Source organism: Erpetoichthys calabaricus, chromosome 2, assembly GCF_900747795.2.
Source record: "Erpetoichthys calabaricus chromosome 2, fErpCal1.3, whole genome shotgun sequence".
NCBI classification, from domain to species: domain Eukaryota; kingdom Metazoa; phylum Chordata; class Cladistia; order Polypteriformes; family Polypteridae; genus Erpetoichthys; species Erpetoichthys calabaricus.
In genome coordinates this window covers 259,379,284-259,393,974 of record NC_041395.2, presented here as the reverse complement: position 1 = coordinate 259,393,974, position 14,691 = coordinate 259,379,284, and the positions used below count along the sequence as shown (strand labels likewise).

The window sequence follows — 14,691 nt, the reverse complement described above, 5'->3', positions numbered from 1 at the left end:
AAGACTTTCATATACTTTCTAAAATTTGGAGTAGTACAGTAATTTTTTTATCAGTCATGCATAGTAAATTTTTATTTTTATTTTTAGACACCCTCATCTTGATGGTAAAAATAATGCATTCATATAAAAAGCATGAATGTTTATTTTATTACCCTTATAATTGATTCATATTCAAATAACAATATGTGGCATAAATAAATCCTCTATTTGTATTTACAAAGGCTTTGAATTTAATGTCAATATTATTACAGAAAAAAATATTATAAACATTACACTAAACTTACAACAGGCTTTAATTTGTCAGTGTCAATATTCTGAGATGTGCTAGTTTTATTAGATCCAAACATTCAATATTTTAGCTAATGCTTATATGACTCCTAAATTCAGTCATTAGTACTTTAGAGTATAAAGCAATTATGTTTTTAATTGACTTAAACCCATTGACATTATATTACCTTTGGAATGTGAATTTATATAAATGACTAATTATTTTTAAGTGCTGTTAACCCATATGTACTTTCTTTTCATACACAATTAACTGCATTTAACAATGAGACATATTTCTGTGGAGCAGCAGCACACTTCCTAACTTGCTGGTTCACCACCTCATGGCATCTTTAATGCATTGCTCAGAGAAAGAACTGCTTGCTTCAAACTTTATGTGACAGCAATTAATATCAAAAACATAAATGCCCATAATATTATCATTATTATTTTTCCATGTACTTAATTGTAACTGCAGGTTGAAAACATAAGCTCTGACCATAGTTGCAGTCTTCAATACCATTGCTACACTGATACTGTGTAGTTATGAAGAAAGAATGACAAAAAAGGGGATAAAGTCCTGATCCTCTCAAAGATCAAAGATTTTCTTAAACATGCCAGATTCTGGGAATGGTTCAGTGTTACCAATAGCAAATTAACTAAATAAATATTTTATCTAAGTATTTAAAATAAATAAATGGAATGCCTTAAGTCAAAGTAGACAAAAGCTCTGATTTTAATTTTGAAACCTGAAGCTACATCAAATGGAACATACCCTCAGGGATCTGCTCTTGAGTCACTGCTTTTTCCTAATTTATAATACTATCATTGATTTTGGTATAGTTAGTAAATCTGTGATGTTCACAAATGACACTAATATTGAAAGGACAGATATACTGGAAAATACAGTTTAATGTAGAAAAGTGGAAAGTGCTTCATGCAAAAAAAGGAACATTAATTACAAATGCAAGATTGGAGCTGTAGTATTATAGATTAATTGGAAAAAGAGCAAACTGAGAATACTAGAGGTGACTGGGAAAAGAAACATTGAGAAAACTAGCCAAAATATTATTACTGAGAATCTGTTCTATCTATCAAATCCAGTTTAAAAACCTACAAAATGGCCTAATAACACTAATAGAGAACACAATAAGCATGCACAGATTTCTTTGAAATCCCTGCAAACACAGATAAAGAAAGGTTGTCACAGGCAACCATTTTAACTTGTTGTGTCAGTGACACCAGGTGCTATAACCTCCAAGGCCATGCCCCTGCCAACCAGATGTGTGACCTAATGACAGAACTCACAAAACAGCAGTGGGCATAAAAATCAAGGTGGCATTAAAAAAAATTCAAAAACCATCTGAAAACAATATTTTAGAAAGAATGCAATGTCAGAAATTAATTTTATGACCATAAAAAACAAGGACTGCATACAATGAACAGCAAAATAGGCTCCAAATAATTAGTAAAAATTAATAAATACTGCCAATCTCAATATATTGTTGTACAGTATGTTTATGTTGACAGAAAATTCTAATCATCTATGCAATGTACAGTAGCAATTAAAAAATAATATGCTATAATGTAAAAACTGTTGAATATAAATCAAGGAATATTATATTCAAACTCTACAATGCTAGTGAGACCATATCTGGGGTAGTGAGTGCAGGTCTGGTCAATATGTTAAAAAAAGAAGGACAGATACAGAAAAAAGAAAAGGCAAAGTAGCACTTGAAGATGTGCAGAGGAGACCAAGCAAGTGCATCTCAAAATAAGGGGAATATTCTACTGTGAAAATCTAAGATAATTAACACTCTTTAGCCTTGAAGGCTGTATGGGGACCTAATTCAAGTCTTAAAAATTCTCAAAGGCTGCAGTAGAGTTGATCAAGCAGAATTCTTTCAACTGAACAGTAAATCAGATTCCCAGGGATGCCAGTGGAGGTTTGGGAGGCATGTATTCAAGGCTGAAACCAGGAAGCACTTCTTTACACAAGGAGTTGTGGTATAATCTGGAGTACTACTACATGTAGTTGAAACAGAAATTTTAAAAACATTAAAAAATTATCAGAATAAGATATGGGGACCACTTAGCTATTATTGTAAACAAAGATATTAGGGAAAATGTCTGTTTGCGGGTAATATTTGTGCGTAATACGCATACAACAGATTTTTTTATGCAAATTTTGAAATGTATCTTTTGTGGATTTTTTCTCAAAGTTCATACCTTATTCTTACAAAATAATTACTGGTAAACTCAACTTAAAATATTATTTGCTTTATACTTTTACTAACGTTTCAAATAATTATTAATGTTGTTACAAAACATGCCCAATTCCCTCAGGTATTTTTTTGGATCTATATGGATTTATCTAGCTGGAAATACAGTATGTAATGATAATAACAGATCTTTTACTATTAAAGAGTATTGTAAATGTAACTTTAAGGAGATAAGCAGCCTTTAAATATCACTCTGGTCCATTTGTGATTAACTATGAATGACTGATAATCTGTTATCAGCTGCTGAGGTGTATTCTCCTGACTGCAAATTGCAGTGTTGTTAGTTAATGGTTTCTGTTATCATGTCTTTTAGTGTGTGCCACCATTATAGCTGCAGCATTCTTTTCTAGTTGAAGGATAATAAAACATTTTGCTGGAAGGCTAATGAAGTGATAATCATAGCAATCTAAGCCCACTGAACTCTGGTTAAAGTACTCCTGCATCTGGGGCATTAAAGAAAAGCTTACATGTTAGGAAATGTGGTTTTCATGATCACCTTCTAAATTTCACATGAAACAGAAAGTAACATTCAAAGTTTAACAAATTATCAAAAAGTATACAAATACTACACTTCACTATACATTAAAAGTATAAAAATCATGTGATCTAAATTGCTCTTTATTTTCCTTGTATATCACTATGGGATACTTTATGCTGTGGCCTACGTACAGTATACAATGTAGTGAGATATCAGAATTATTGCCAAGTGTCTCATACCAAGGCACTGAACCTTTCATGATGCCCTTCCCTTAAGCAGTACAGCCTTCTGTACTGGCTGGTAATTTTTAAACAGCTTAAGCAAAGCCACCTTTGGACTATCCATCTCTGTGCTGTTTGCCAATGTGACACGCAGTAATTTATATTCTGTTACACACAGCTACGGCAATTAAAATATTTTCACAGTTCTTCAGTGCTTTGATGTTACTTCTCTGCACTGTTACTCCTTGATGTCTGTAGTGTGATTGTAGCTGTTGTCTCAGAGCTTTAGGATCTCTTGGAGTTGATGCATATTAAAATAACAGACATGAATTTATTTCAGGAGGGAGTTTACTGTGCTTTATTTATAATCTCAAATTGTGGAATCAGAACATTAAGATAGTTTCCTTCAGGAAGCCTGTTTAAAAGCTCTACACTTAACTAGAATGTAGGCCATTATCTTCACCTGTTTCATTACTGGAATGAGTTGGTATTAGTTTGCATTAAATACAGTAAATACTGTACATACTGTAGCTTCGTAGCAGTAATAATCACAAAAAATCATTACATATGTCCATAATTTCAAAGTGTTCATCCATCCATCCATTTTCCAACCCGCTGAATCCGAACACAGGGTCACGGGGGTCTGCTGGAGCCAATCCCAGCCAACACAGGGCACAAGGCAGGAACCAATCCCAGGCAGGGTGCCAACCCACCGCAGGACACACACAAACACACCCACACACCAAGCACACACTAGGGTCAATTTAGAATCGCCAATCCACCTAACCAGCATGTCTTTGGACTGTGGGAGGAAACCGGAGCGCCTGGGGGAAACCCACGCAGACACAGGGAGAACATGCAAACTCCACGCAGGGAGGACCCGGGAAGCGAACCCAGGTCTCCCAACTGTGAGGCAGTGTTTCTGTTGTTTTTTTTTTAGAAAAGGAATAGCAAATCTCAGCTTTTAATTGATATACTTTAATAAATTACATGTAAAAAGGGCACATATTAATAATAATAATAATAATAAATTTTACATATTACCTCCTGTTATGCAAGTACTGGCATATTACCAGTTTTGTGTACGTCTACATTGAAAATGAGTCATTTGCAAATAAAGGTTCAAGCATTTCTGTTATAAATCTGGGTCATCAGGTTACTGATGTCTGCCACACTGTGTGCGTTCTGCATATTTCAGCTCTTATGCATGTTTTTATTAGCTCCTAAGCAACACTAAAGTAAGAGTGAACTGGTTAGTAAGGGTTTGGAACAAAGCTTTCATTGACACGTACCTGTCATTTTGCAGCTGTTCCCACAGTATCACCAGAGATTTTATAAGGATTGACATGGAATCAGTTCCCTATTTCTTTATCCAAAATCGGTATACTTGTCTGGATATATGGGAGTTCTCTGAAACCCTGCCAGTCATGCAATCTGAGAAGGTCAATACGATGAAAATCATTACTAACAAGGCAGTGTGAATACTATGTGGCTTCCAGTCCTGGTGCATTGGACGGTGCTTCTGCTGAGAACAAAACCCTCAATAGCAAGAGATTCAAACACTGCGGAAGCATTTAGAATATCCTGTCATCAGTCAAGCTGTAATGACATGTCTGCATAAAGTTTGTTGTATATAACTACACTCAGTCTACTCTGTTTTATTTTGTAACCAAGATAAAATTTGACCTTTAGTGCCTATCATAGTTTGTCATCCCCAGAATTAAAGCCGAAACATCTAGAGACATGTAAGGGATCTAAAAGACTGACATATGACTCAAAATATATTAAGCAGTGATTCTTAATAACTAAGACATTGTACTATATTTGGCAGTTTGTGGCAGTCTCACAACGAGTGCCTGACTTAATGTGTGCCCACTAAAAAGGCGCTTAATGTTGCTTCTTCAATTTTTTAAAATATATAGGCTTACAGAGTCATTATTGCCCCATGTACAGAGTAAAGTGAAATTCTAACGTGCTAATCAGAATGCACCATTCTCTGGCACCATGATGAGTATATATAATAAACTCCATTCGAAACTGCTGTCTTTCGTAGTTAAAAAATCTCTGAACGACTCAGCTACAGCTGTTCATTTGGCGTTGTGTTCAAATGAAAAGGTAATATACTAAACAAAGACAGATTTGTAAAATTTAGATTAACAGGATACCTGCAACCAGCAATTACATTTTTAGGTAGATCCTGAAATCATTGTGATGGTCAGTCAGCAAGGTATTTTTTGTGTCCCATTGACTCCCTTCACCATTTTCATTGATCATTAAGAACAAATCAAAAAGAATCACTAACAAAATAATCATTTTCTTTTTTTGATTTCTGATTACTTTATATCAGTTTACTGAATTAATTTAATCAGGTCTGAGGGATGCAAGGATCCTGAGTCTGTCTTGAGCACTACTTGACAATCAGTCCTGAAAAGAGAGGTAGTTGGTTGCTAATTGTAAAGGGATGTCCAGCTGATAAGAACTTGAGGGCAGAGACAGGAACCTTGATATGGCACAGGGACAAATTTGGGCACAAGTACAGTCATATGAAAAAGTTTGGGAACCCCTCTCAGCCTGCATAATAATTTACTCTACTTTCAACAAAGATTTTTAGTGAAGCAGTATCTAGTTGTATGAAATTAAATCAAATGTGAAAAACTGGCTGTGCAAAAATGTGGGTCCCCTTGTAATTTTGCTGATTTGAATGCATGTAACTGCTCAATACTGATTACCTGCAACACCAAATTGGTTGGATTAGCTCATTAAGCCTTGAACTTCATAGACAGGTGTGTCCAATCATGAGAAAGAGTATTTAAGGTGGTCAGTTGCAAGTTGTGCTTCCCTTTGACTCTCCTCTGAAAAGTGACAGCATGGGATTCTCAAAGCAACTCTCAAAAGATCTGAAACAAAGATTGTTCGGTCTCATGATTTAGGGGAAGGCTACAAAGAGCTATCTCAGAGGTTTAAACTGTCAGTTTCAAGTGGAAGGAATGTAATCGGGAAATGGCCACAGGCCACAGGCACAGTTGCTGTTAAACCCAGGTCTGGCAGGCCAAGAAAAATGCAGGAGCGGCATATGCGCAGGATTGTGAGAATAGTTACAGACAACTTGCTGCAGATGGTGTATCTGTACATCATTCTACAATTCAGCGCAATTTGCACAAAGAACATCTGTATGGCGGGGTGATGAGAACGAAGCCCTTTCTGCACTCACGCCACAAACAGAGTCGCTTGTTGTATGCAAATGCTCATTTAGACAAGCCAGATTCATTTTGGAACAAAGTGCTTTGGACTGATGAGACAAAAATTGAATTATTTGGTCATAACAAAAAGCGCACCAAGAAAAACACCTGCTACCTTCTGTCAAATTTGGTGGAGGTTCCATCATGCTGTGGGGCTGTGTGGCTAGTTCAGGGACTGGGGCCCTCGTTAAAGTCGAGGGTCAGATGAATTCAACTCAATATCAATAAATTCTTCAGGATAATGTTCAAGCATCAGTCACAAAGTTTAAGTTATGCAGGTGTTGGATATTCCAACAAGACAATGACCCAAAACTCAGTTTGAAATCTACAAAGGCATTCATGCAGAGGGAGAAGTACAATGTTCTGGAATAGCCGTCACACTCCCCTGAACTGAATATCATCAAAAATCTATGGGATGATTTGAAGCAGGCTGTCCATGCTCAGCAGCCATCAAATTTGACTGAACTGGAGAGATTTTGTATGGAAGAATGGTCAAAAATACCTCCATCCAGAATCCAGACACTCGTCAGATGCTATAGGAGGCGTCTAGAAGCTGTTATATTTGCAAAAGGAGGCTCAACTAAGTATTGATGTAATATCTCTGTTGGGGTGCCCAAATTTATGCACCTGTCTAATTTTGTTATGATGCATTTTGCATATTTTCTGTTAATCCAATAAACTTAATGTCACTGCTGAAATATTACTTGTTTCCATAGGACAAGTCATATATTAAAAGGAAGTTGCTACTTTGAGAGCTCAGCCAATGATAAACAAAAATCCAAAGAATTAAGAGGGGTTCCTAAACTTTTTCATATGATTGTATATTTAGCCTGTAGATCTTTGGCATGCAGAACTTCCCAGAGAATTTAAACAGCTTCACCACACAACTATCAACACAATTACTAAAAAGAAACATAAAATGTCTTTCGAAGAGGAACACACTATAATGAGTCTTTTAAATGTTTAAACTAAAGGGGACATTTTTACATTAGAAGATTGTTCATTGGAGTGTTTGGGTGGCCTGTAAATCAGTAGTTACATTTATTCTGGGAATTTTAAGAAGTTAACCATTATGTAACCTTATTATATGATTTATAATGGATAAACATCACACAATGTGGGAAAGGCTGTGACTCCTTGTAACTCTGTAAATTACTAAGTGGATCCAGGCAATAAATGGCTGGGTGATTAATGACATGCTTATTAAAAATGCTGCATACGTTTTAGTAGTACATTTACCAACAGAAATATGAAAATTCCAACCATTCATGTGTCCAACAATCAGTCTTAAGCAGAGCACAAGTCCATCATAAAATTTTTTTACAGGTTAGCTAAATTATGATTCCATTCAGCCATATTAAAGGCTATATAATAATAATATAAGAGTAGCAGGAAGTTTTTCTTACAGGTACATATAAGTACTTAAAAAAAAATAGTCAGCTTTGTAGTTATCCTATTTATGATGTATTATTGAATCATTAATATTGACAAGATAATTTGCTAACATTTAATTAGCTGTCAATACAGTACACTGTGAGAAGACAATAAAAACGTAATTGTTGATTTTATTAATTGGAAATAAATGCTTGTCATTTGTTAAAGGGATAACAAACAATAATAAATGACTAATACGTTCATATCAGACCATCATTAAAATAGAATTTTGCCAAGCTTGTTGATATAACCCCTTCAGCATTTTATAATGGGTAATAATCATCAGTCTTTGTGATAATTTGTTTACATAGATGGTAATAAAGTATAAGTACAGTCATTATTTGTTTGATTCTTCAATGATTCTTGTAATATCATAAAAAATACTTCAATCTTGAAATTTTCAGTATAATTTTGCTTTCATATTTTTCTAGCTCATTTAAACATTTGATTGGAGGTTTAGAAGATGTTTCCAACAAAGCCTATGAAGATGCAGAAGCGAAGGCAAAGTAAGTCACAATTTGTCCCTGTTGAACTAATAAAAAATGTAAGTTAAAAATGTATTACTGTGTTGCTATAATGCAACTAATGCATAAGTGTTAAGACAATTTTTATGTTATTATCATTATTATTTAATCAGAAATGTAACAAAAAGGAGATTCAACCAATCTGAATTGAACACTCAAAGCACAAAAATTATGCTTAATGGGTGCCACACTACGTGGTAAATGGATGTGATTGCAGCAGTATTAGCTGACAGGCTACATAACAGAATGGTATGTGTAGTGAGAACTATGGTGATTTGGCGGTAGTTTGGAAAGGCAACTGTAAAATCATTAATTTTAGCAGCAAACGCCACTGGGTGAATTTGACATATTGATAATATAGCCAAATAGATTAGCCAGAATTCATTATATGAATTTGACCATAATGTCATTGTCTAATGACAGTATTACACCATCTTGAGTAAAACTATGATCCATGATAAAATAGCAATGTTTCAGTATTAAATAAGCTAAAGTTCAGTAATAGGCAGAATGTGTTGTTGAATATAACAATTGTACTAGCTTCTGCAAGTTGTTAGTGTTTCACAATGACTATATTTGCAATTCATAAAAAATGGTGAGATAAAGTATTAAGTTTGGCAGCAATCTTTCTCCAGGCCTTGCTCCTTTTGGTCACGTCTCTAAAGCCTTTGTTTTTTGTTGAATAGCATAGCATGTATCTTTTCTATAATAAAAACCTCCAAACATCCAATTTGTCTCTTCACTGTGGAATGACAGAAAAATATACAAAATTGACCATTCAATGAAAGATTCTGTTGACAGATTTGGTGTGGTGCATTGTATTCACTGTTGACTGAGGCTAAACTTTCTGCCACTATCTTATTGAAAAACATTGGAACTCCAGTTTGCCACCAACCACATACCACTAACATGTGAACACAGCATTACTGACAAAGCTGTGTAGCTCTTGTACTGCTGTTGTAATATAAGGTGGTCTTATGGTAGCCCTCAAGGCCCCTGTGTCTGCAAGCATTAATTGGAAAAATTTTAGTCCATTAATATTTCTGTCATTTAAAGAATTACTGGATTATTGACATTTATTATGTAATTAGTAACCCAGCAATACACCTACAAAAATTCGTGATAATCTTTTTCTTTAGGTGTGGATTATAAGCATCTTATTTTCACAGTTTGCATATTATAAAACAAAGTTGCTTTTCCAAAAGTTTTATAAAACAACAAAAATAACAGTTTTCCAACATATTTCCAAACTCTTATTATTTTAGTGATGAATTATTATTGTTAATAGTATAGTTAATAAAAAAATTATGGAATGTTAATAGTTGGTTTATAATTGATACCTAAACTAAAGTGTATCCAAAATATTTAACACTATTTAAGACCACATTCAATGTGAATCTTTCATTATTTATGTTACAATCTGGAATGTGCTGTGTTCAGCAACTTGATACCGGTGGCACAGTAAAAGTGGCATGAATCAATTTGAGTTCTTCAAAATACAGCAATATAAATATGTGATACTTTATGGGCTGGGTGTCTTTTCATGAAATGGGATGAGAGATTTTCCAGTATGGCAAAGCTTGACCATTAATATCTGCTGCTTGTAGCTATTTTTAAGGTTTAGATTGTAAATATTCAGCTACGTGGCGCTAATTATCAGTAATTTACTATAAGCTTTTGAGATACAATAAATGATGGACTGACAGCAGAAAATAAATTGAGACATACATTTTTATCACTCAACAGATTCCCTGACACTTTATTATCTCATAACACCCTGTTGGAAATAGTATGAGGCCATTTTAAGATCTTTGACACTTACTCCGTCTCCAGCAGCAGGACACAACACATTAAAACGCGTTTTACATTAATTTTGGATGAACTATGAACTAGGTTAAGAAAGAAAGTTAGTTTTCAGGATATCACCATATGTTATTCACAAGAAAGTAGCACTCTTGATTTCATTGGTATGCAATTTTACGTTATTTGCTGATGCATGCTGCATGTTGTTTCCAAAAAATCTGAACAAAGTGCTTCATGTGTTTGTGACAGTTACCACCAAAACAGATTCTTATTCAAAATACACTAAGACTATATGTTTTTACACAATGGTGCAAAAGTTAGTGCTACTTCCTCATGTGCAAGCATTTGGGCCTGACTCTGAGCTCTTTCACTATCGTTGTGGATGCTCGTTTTCTGTTGTTACTCTTGGTTTTCTCAGACACTCCAGACTATTTCTAAATCCCAAAGTTGTGTATTAGGCTTTTTAGGCAACTCGTTATTGACTTTGTAATTAAGTATGTGTAAGCATGAGTGGGCTTTTGATGGTATCACATCCAGGGTTGGTTTTTGGCTTGTGCCTGATGCTCCTAAGCCAGGCTTCAGCCACAAATGACCCTGTCATGGAAATATCAAGATCAGAGAATTATGAAAGGATAAAACAATAAGTGGTGCGGAAGTGGTCAATCATGCTTTTGATTATGCTGTGGTCTATTTTAATGTAAACCACTGTGCTGTTGTATTCATATAATCATCTGATAAAATTATGTCTGATACCTTTCAGATGACATTTATAGATGAGTCCACTTCTATTCATTTAACAAAATGTATGTTCTTATGTAAGCGTTGCTTAGTTATCTGATTATGTGTATTTATTTATGTAAGTCCTCTGAACATGTATTTGGTGAAGAGTGCCATGTAAGAAAAAAATGTTGCATCTGAGTTTCATAAATATGTTTAAAAGTATTGAAATATTTTGTTTTTCAACTGCATACAAAATCTACTTCATCATTTGGTGTACAGGTTGTCTACTGTTATTTAAATTGTTTTCACACACACCTGCACGCATAGTGTGTTTATAGTGTGTAGTGCTTAATTTTGCATATCTCACATCTTACACTCGCTTCATTTTCCAAGCCTTTACAGTAAAAGTTACCTTAACCTGCCTTTCAGCGTCATCTGCCAGGATGGCATGAGATTGGATCAGCTGTCAGTTATCCCTACGGTGACTCCCGGCAATATAAATTTAGCTGCCTGTGGCTGTTTCTCTTTGATCAGCATATCTTTAAGACCAGTGATAATCCTCAACTCTAGAATCAACGGTCCCAAGGTGCATTTCATGGAAAAACCTCATAACTGAATTTGAGATTGGGTGACTCCATCATTAAACCCCTTTTATACACTGCATTGTGGAGTTTGTTACTGTCCAGTATAATAAGTGTGGATGAAGATTGTCTGAAAGTCAATGATTTTAGAAGTTGTCTTATTCTGTTTTTTTTTTCCTTAGGTTGTCGTTATTTGTTCTTTTTTTAACGGCTTCAAACTCTGTGTTTTAGGTAGCCCTCCACAAAGAATTAAGCCCTGGGCTTTCAATGACAGGTGCAAAGCATAAACTATGACTGCGCCTTAATCACAAAATGCATTAACAAATCATTATATGCTTCCATTTTTTCAGACATGGAGATTGTACTAAATTCCCCCCTTGGGGAAAAAAGTACTATCTATCTATCTATCTATCTATCTATCTATCTATCTATCTATCTATCTATCTATCTATCTATCTATCTATCTATCTATCTATCTATCTATCTATCTATCTATCTATCTATCTATCTATCTACTGCAGTATGAATTACTCAACATATATAAAAATGAATATTTGAGTTGGACGTTGTCTTTATTAATTTATAAAATACATAATAAAGCATTTACATTTGTATAATATGGCAGAGGCTATAAAACAAGTCATCTGCTTTCAAAGTGCAATTAATTCTGGTTGCGGGTTTAATTTTTCTTGTGAATAATAAAGTGACAGACATGTTCTGAGTGACATATGTTTTTAATGTCTTCAGTATTAGTAAACTTCAGTTAGTGTTCAATAGTTTCTTTATGACAGTGAAGTTGTTCTTTAACAATATACATAATCAGTAATGAAAAGACATAATTGTGTTTATTTCCATTTTCTTTTTCATTCATGGGTGAGAAGGTGTTGCACTGGTTACACTGGTTAGAGCTGCTATGTCAGAGGCCTGAGCTTGAATCCTACTAAGTTACTTTGTCTTTTTTTCTTGATTTTCTGATTTCCCTCCTATATAGCAAGTACTTGTGTGTTAATTGGCAGCTTTATATTGGGTAATTATATTTATATTGAGCCAATTGAGTAAATGTGGTTATTTGCATGAGGGTGTTTCATGATGTGCTGTGGCACTGTCCAGGATAGGTTCCTGTCTTGGGTTTCAAAATGACTAAAGTGGCTTAACTGACCTTTAAGAGTGGTACAGGATGCTCCACAAGAATGCTGGCAACAGGATATTTTCAATATTTCATAAGGACAAACTGGTAATATTGACAAACATCACTTCCTCACTTTCGAGTCTTTTTTGTAATTATTACTTCCTAATTTTATAATAGATAATAAAGCATTTACATTGGTCTGTTAATGCATTGCAAATGTTGCACTAAAGAGAAGCTCAGAATTCAAGAAGGTTGTTCCCATCTAGACAGGAGACAGCACTGTTGTGAAGTAATGAAAAGCTGGAAAGGTAGGAGGATACAGGTTGGGGTCAAAGTTCTCTTTGTATATCAGTGACAACCAACTTTGGAGCTAGGAGACACATCATTCTTTTGGGCCAATGGTCAACCCCTTCCTCTGTTCCTCTGTTTGTCACATTCATGACAATAATATTTTAGGTACACAATACATTTATATATATAAAAGTGTAAGAGTTTTCTGTCTGTCATGCAAAAACCTGCACACCTCTGGTCTCAATCAGCAGCTTATGTCATGACACACATGAAACGTACCATCATTTTGGCATCTGGCTCACAACAGCCCCAAAATTTGGGTTTGAGTCCACCAAAGATGCGGCAGCACGCATCCCATGACAGGAAATGCACAGCTGCATGCAAACAGAACAGAGATGGGCGCATGCAATGGCATTACTGTCACAGACCAAACTCAACCAACAGTGATAGGAAAGTCACAGCAGCACATCCACAAACACTGCACAAAATAACCTGTGTAGAAATAATGACAAAATGCTCATAAAGATTTGGGGTGTTTAGCCCCGTATACTGTAAACAAAAGGTCAAAATAATTGCAAGAAATCATCAGACAAAAAGGGATGGATGGACGGACATTTTAAAGAGCCGAATCGGAAATTAAGAATGTGGAATGCTGGGAAGGTGTGGTGGTGGATGGGTAGTGGACGTCATCAGTGGGGGACCAGAGGAGAGAAAGGGACCTGGAAGTGCTGTTCTCTTAGGTGTCCGGGTAGGATTATGGCGGCGGTGCTTCGTCTTTTCTACAGAGAAAGAGATTGTCCCCTGGCTCGACAAGTCGCGATGCGTTTCAGGTCCTTAAGCTGCTCCCCATGCGTTCGTGCGTGACATGACCCCGCCCCAGCCCAGACCCATTTGGTCGGGCAGCCCAAACCGAGAGGTCGTGAACCCGGGAGAGAGCATCAACGTTGGCTTGGATGTTACCCCGGCGATAAGTGACAGTAAACTTGTAGGGCTGCAAGTCCAAAAACCACCTAGTGACCCGAGGGTTTGAGTCCCTGTGGAGAACCATCCACTGGAGAGCGGCATGGTCGGTCACCAGGGTGAACTCTCGGCCCAATAGGTAGTACCGCCGGTACGCTACCACCCACTAGATGGCCAGGGCTTCTCGTTCCACCGTTGCATACCGTGTCTCCCGGTCCAACAGTTTCCGGCTGAGGTATATCATGGGGTGCTCGACACCATCGATGCTCTGGCTCAGCACGGCACCTAGACCTGTGTCCGAAGCATCGGTCTGGAGGAGAAAAGGAAGAGAAAAATCAGGTGTTCTCAAAACAGGTGCCGTCGTGAGGGCCATCTTTAGGTCACTGAATGCTTGTTCCATTTTGCTATCCCACACCACATGAAAAGGGACCCATTTCTTTGTCAAATCGGTCAAGGGTGCGGCCCTCTCGGAAAACCGAGGAACAAACCGGCGATAGTAACTCGCTAGTCCTAAGAAGGCTTGCACCTGTTTCTTGACTATCAGACAGGGCCATTCGAGGATCTCTTTAATTTTGGAACACTGTGGCCTCACCATTCCCCCTCCTACCAGGTAGCCCAAATATTTGGCTTCGTTCAAGCCGAAAAAACATTACTTGGGGTTGATACGAAGCCTGGCTTTTGCTAACGTTAGGAGAACAGCGTAAACCTGCAATACATGTTCCTCCCAGGTGCCGGAAAAGATGACCACATCATTGAGGCAGGTGG

At 36.3% G+C, this 14,691-nt stretch overlaps 1 protein-coding gene across 3 annotated transcripts in view; it reads left to right on the top strand.

Annotated features, from left to right (window-relative positions):
- prkg1b (protein kinase cGMP-dependent 1b) overlaps positions 1–14,691 on the top strand; it is a 692,808-nt gene that overhangs the window by 616,043 nt on the left and 62,074 nt on the right. For all 3 annotated transcript variants that reach the window (XM_028795416.2, XM_028795414.2, XM_028795415.2), the window contains one exon: positions 8,350–8,424. In XM_028795416.2, coding sequence (XP_028651249.1) covers positions 8,350–8,424 — 75 coding nt within the window. The remainder of the gene's footprint in view (positions 1–8,349; positions 8,425–14,691) is intronic.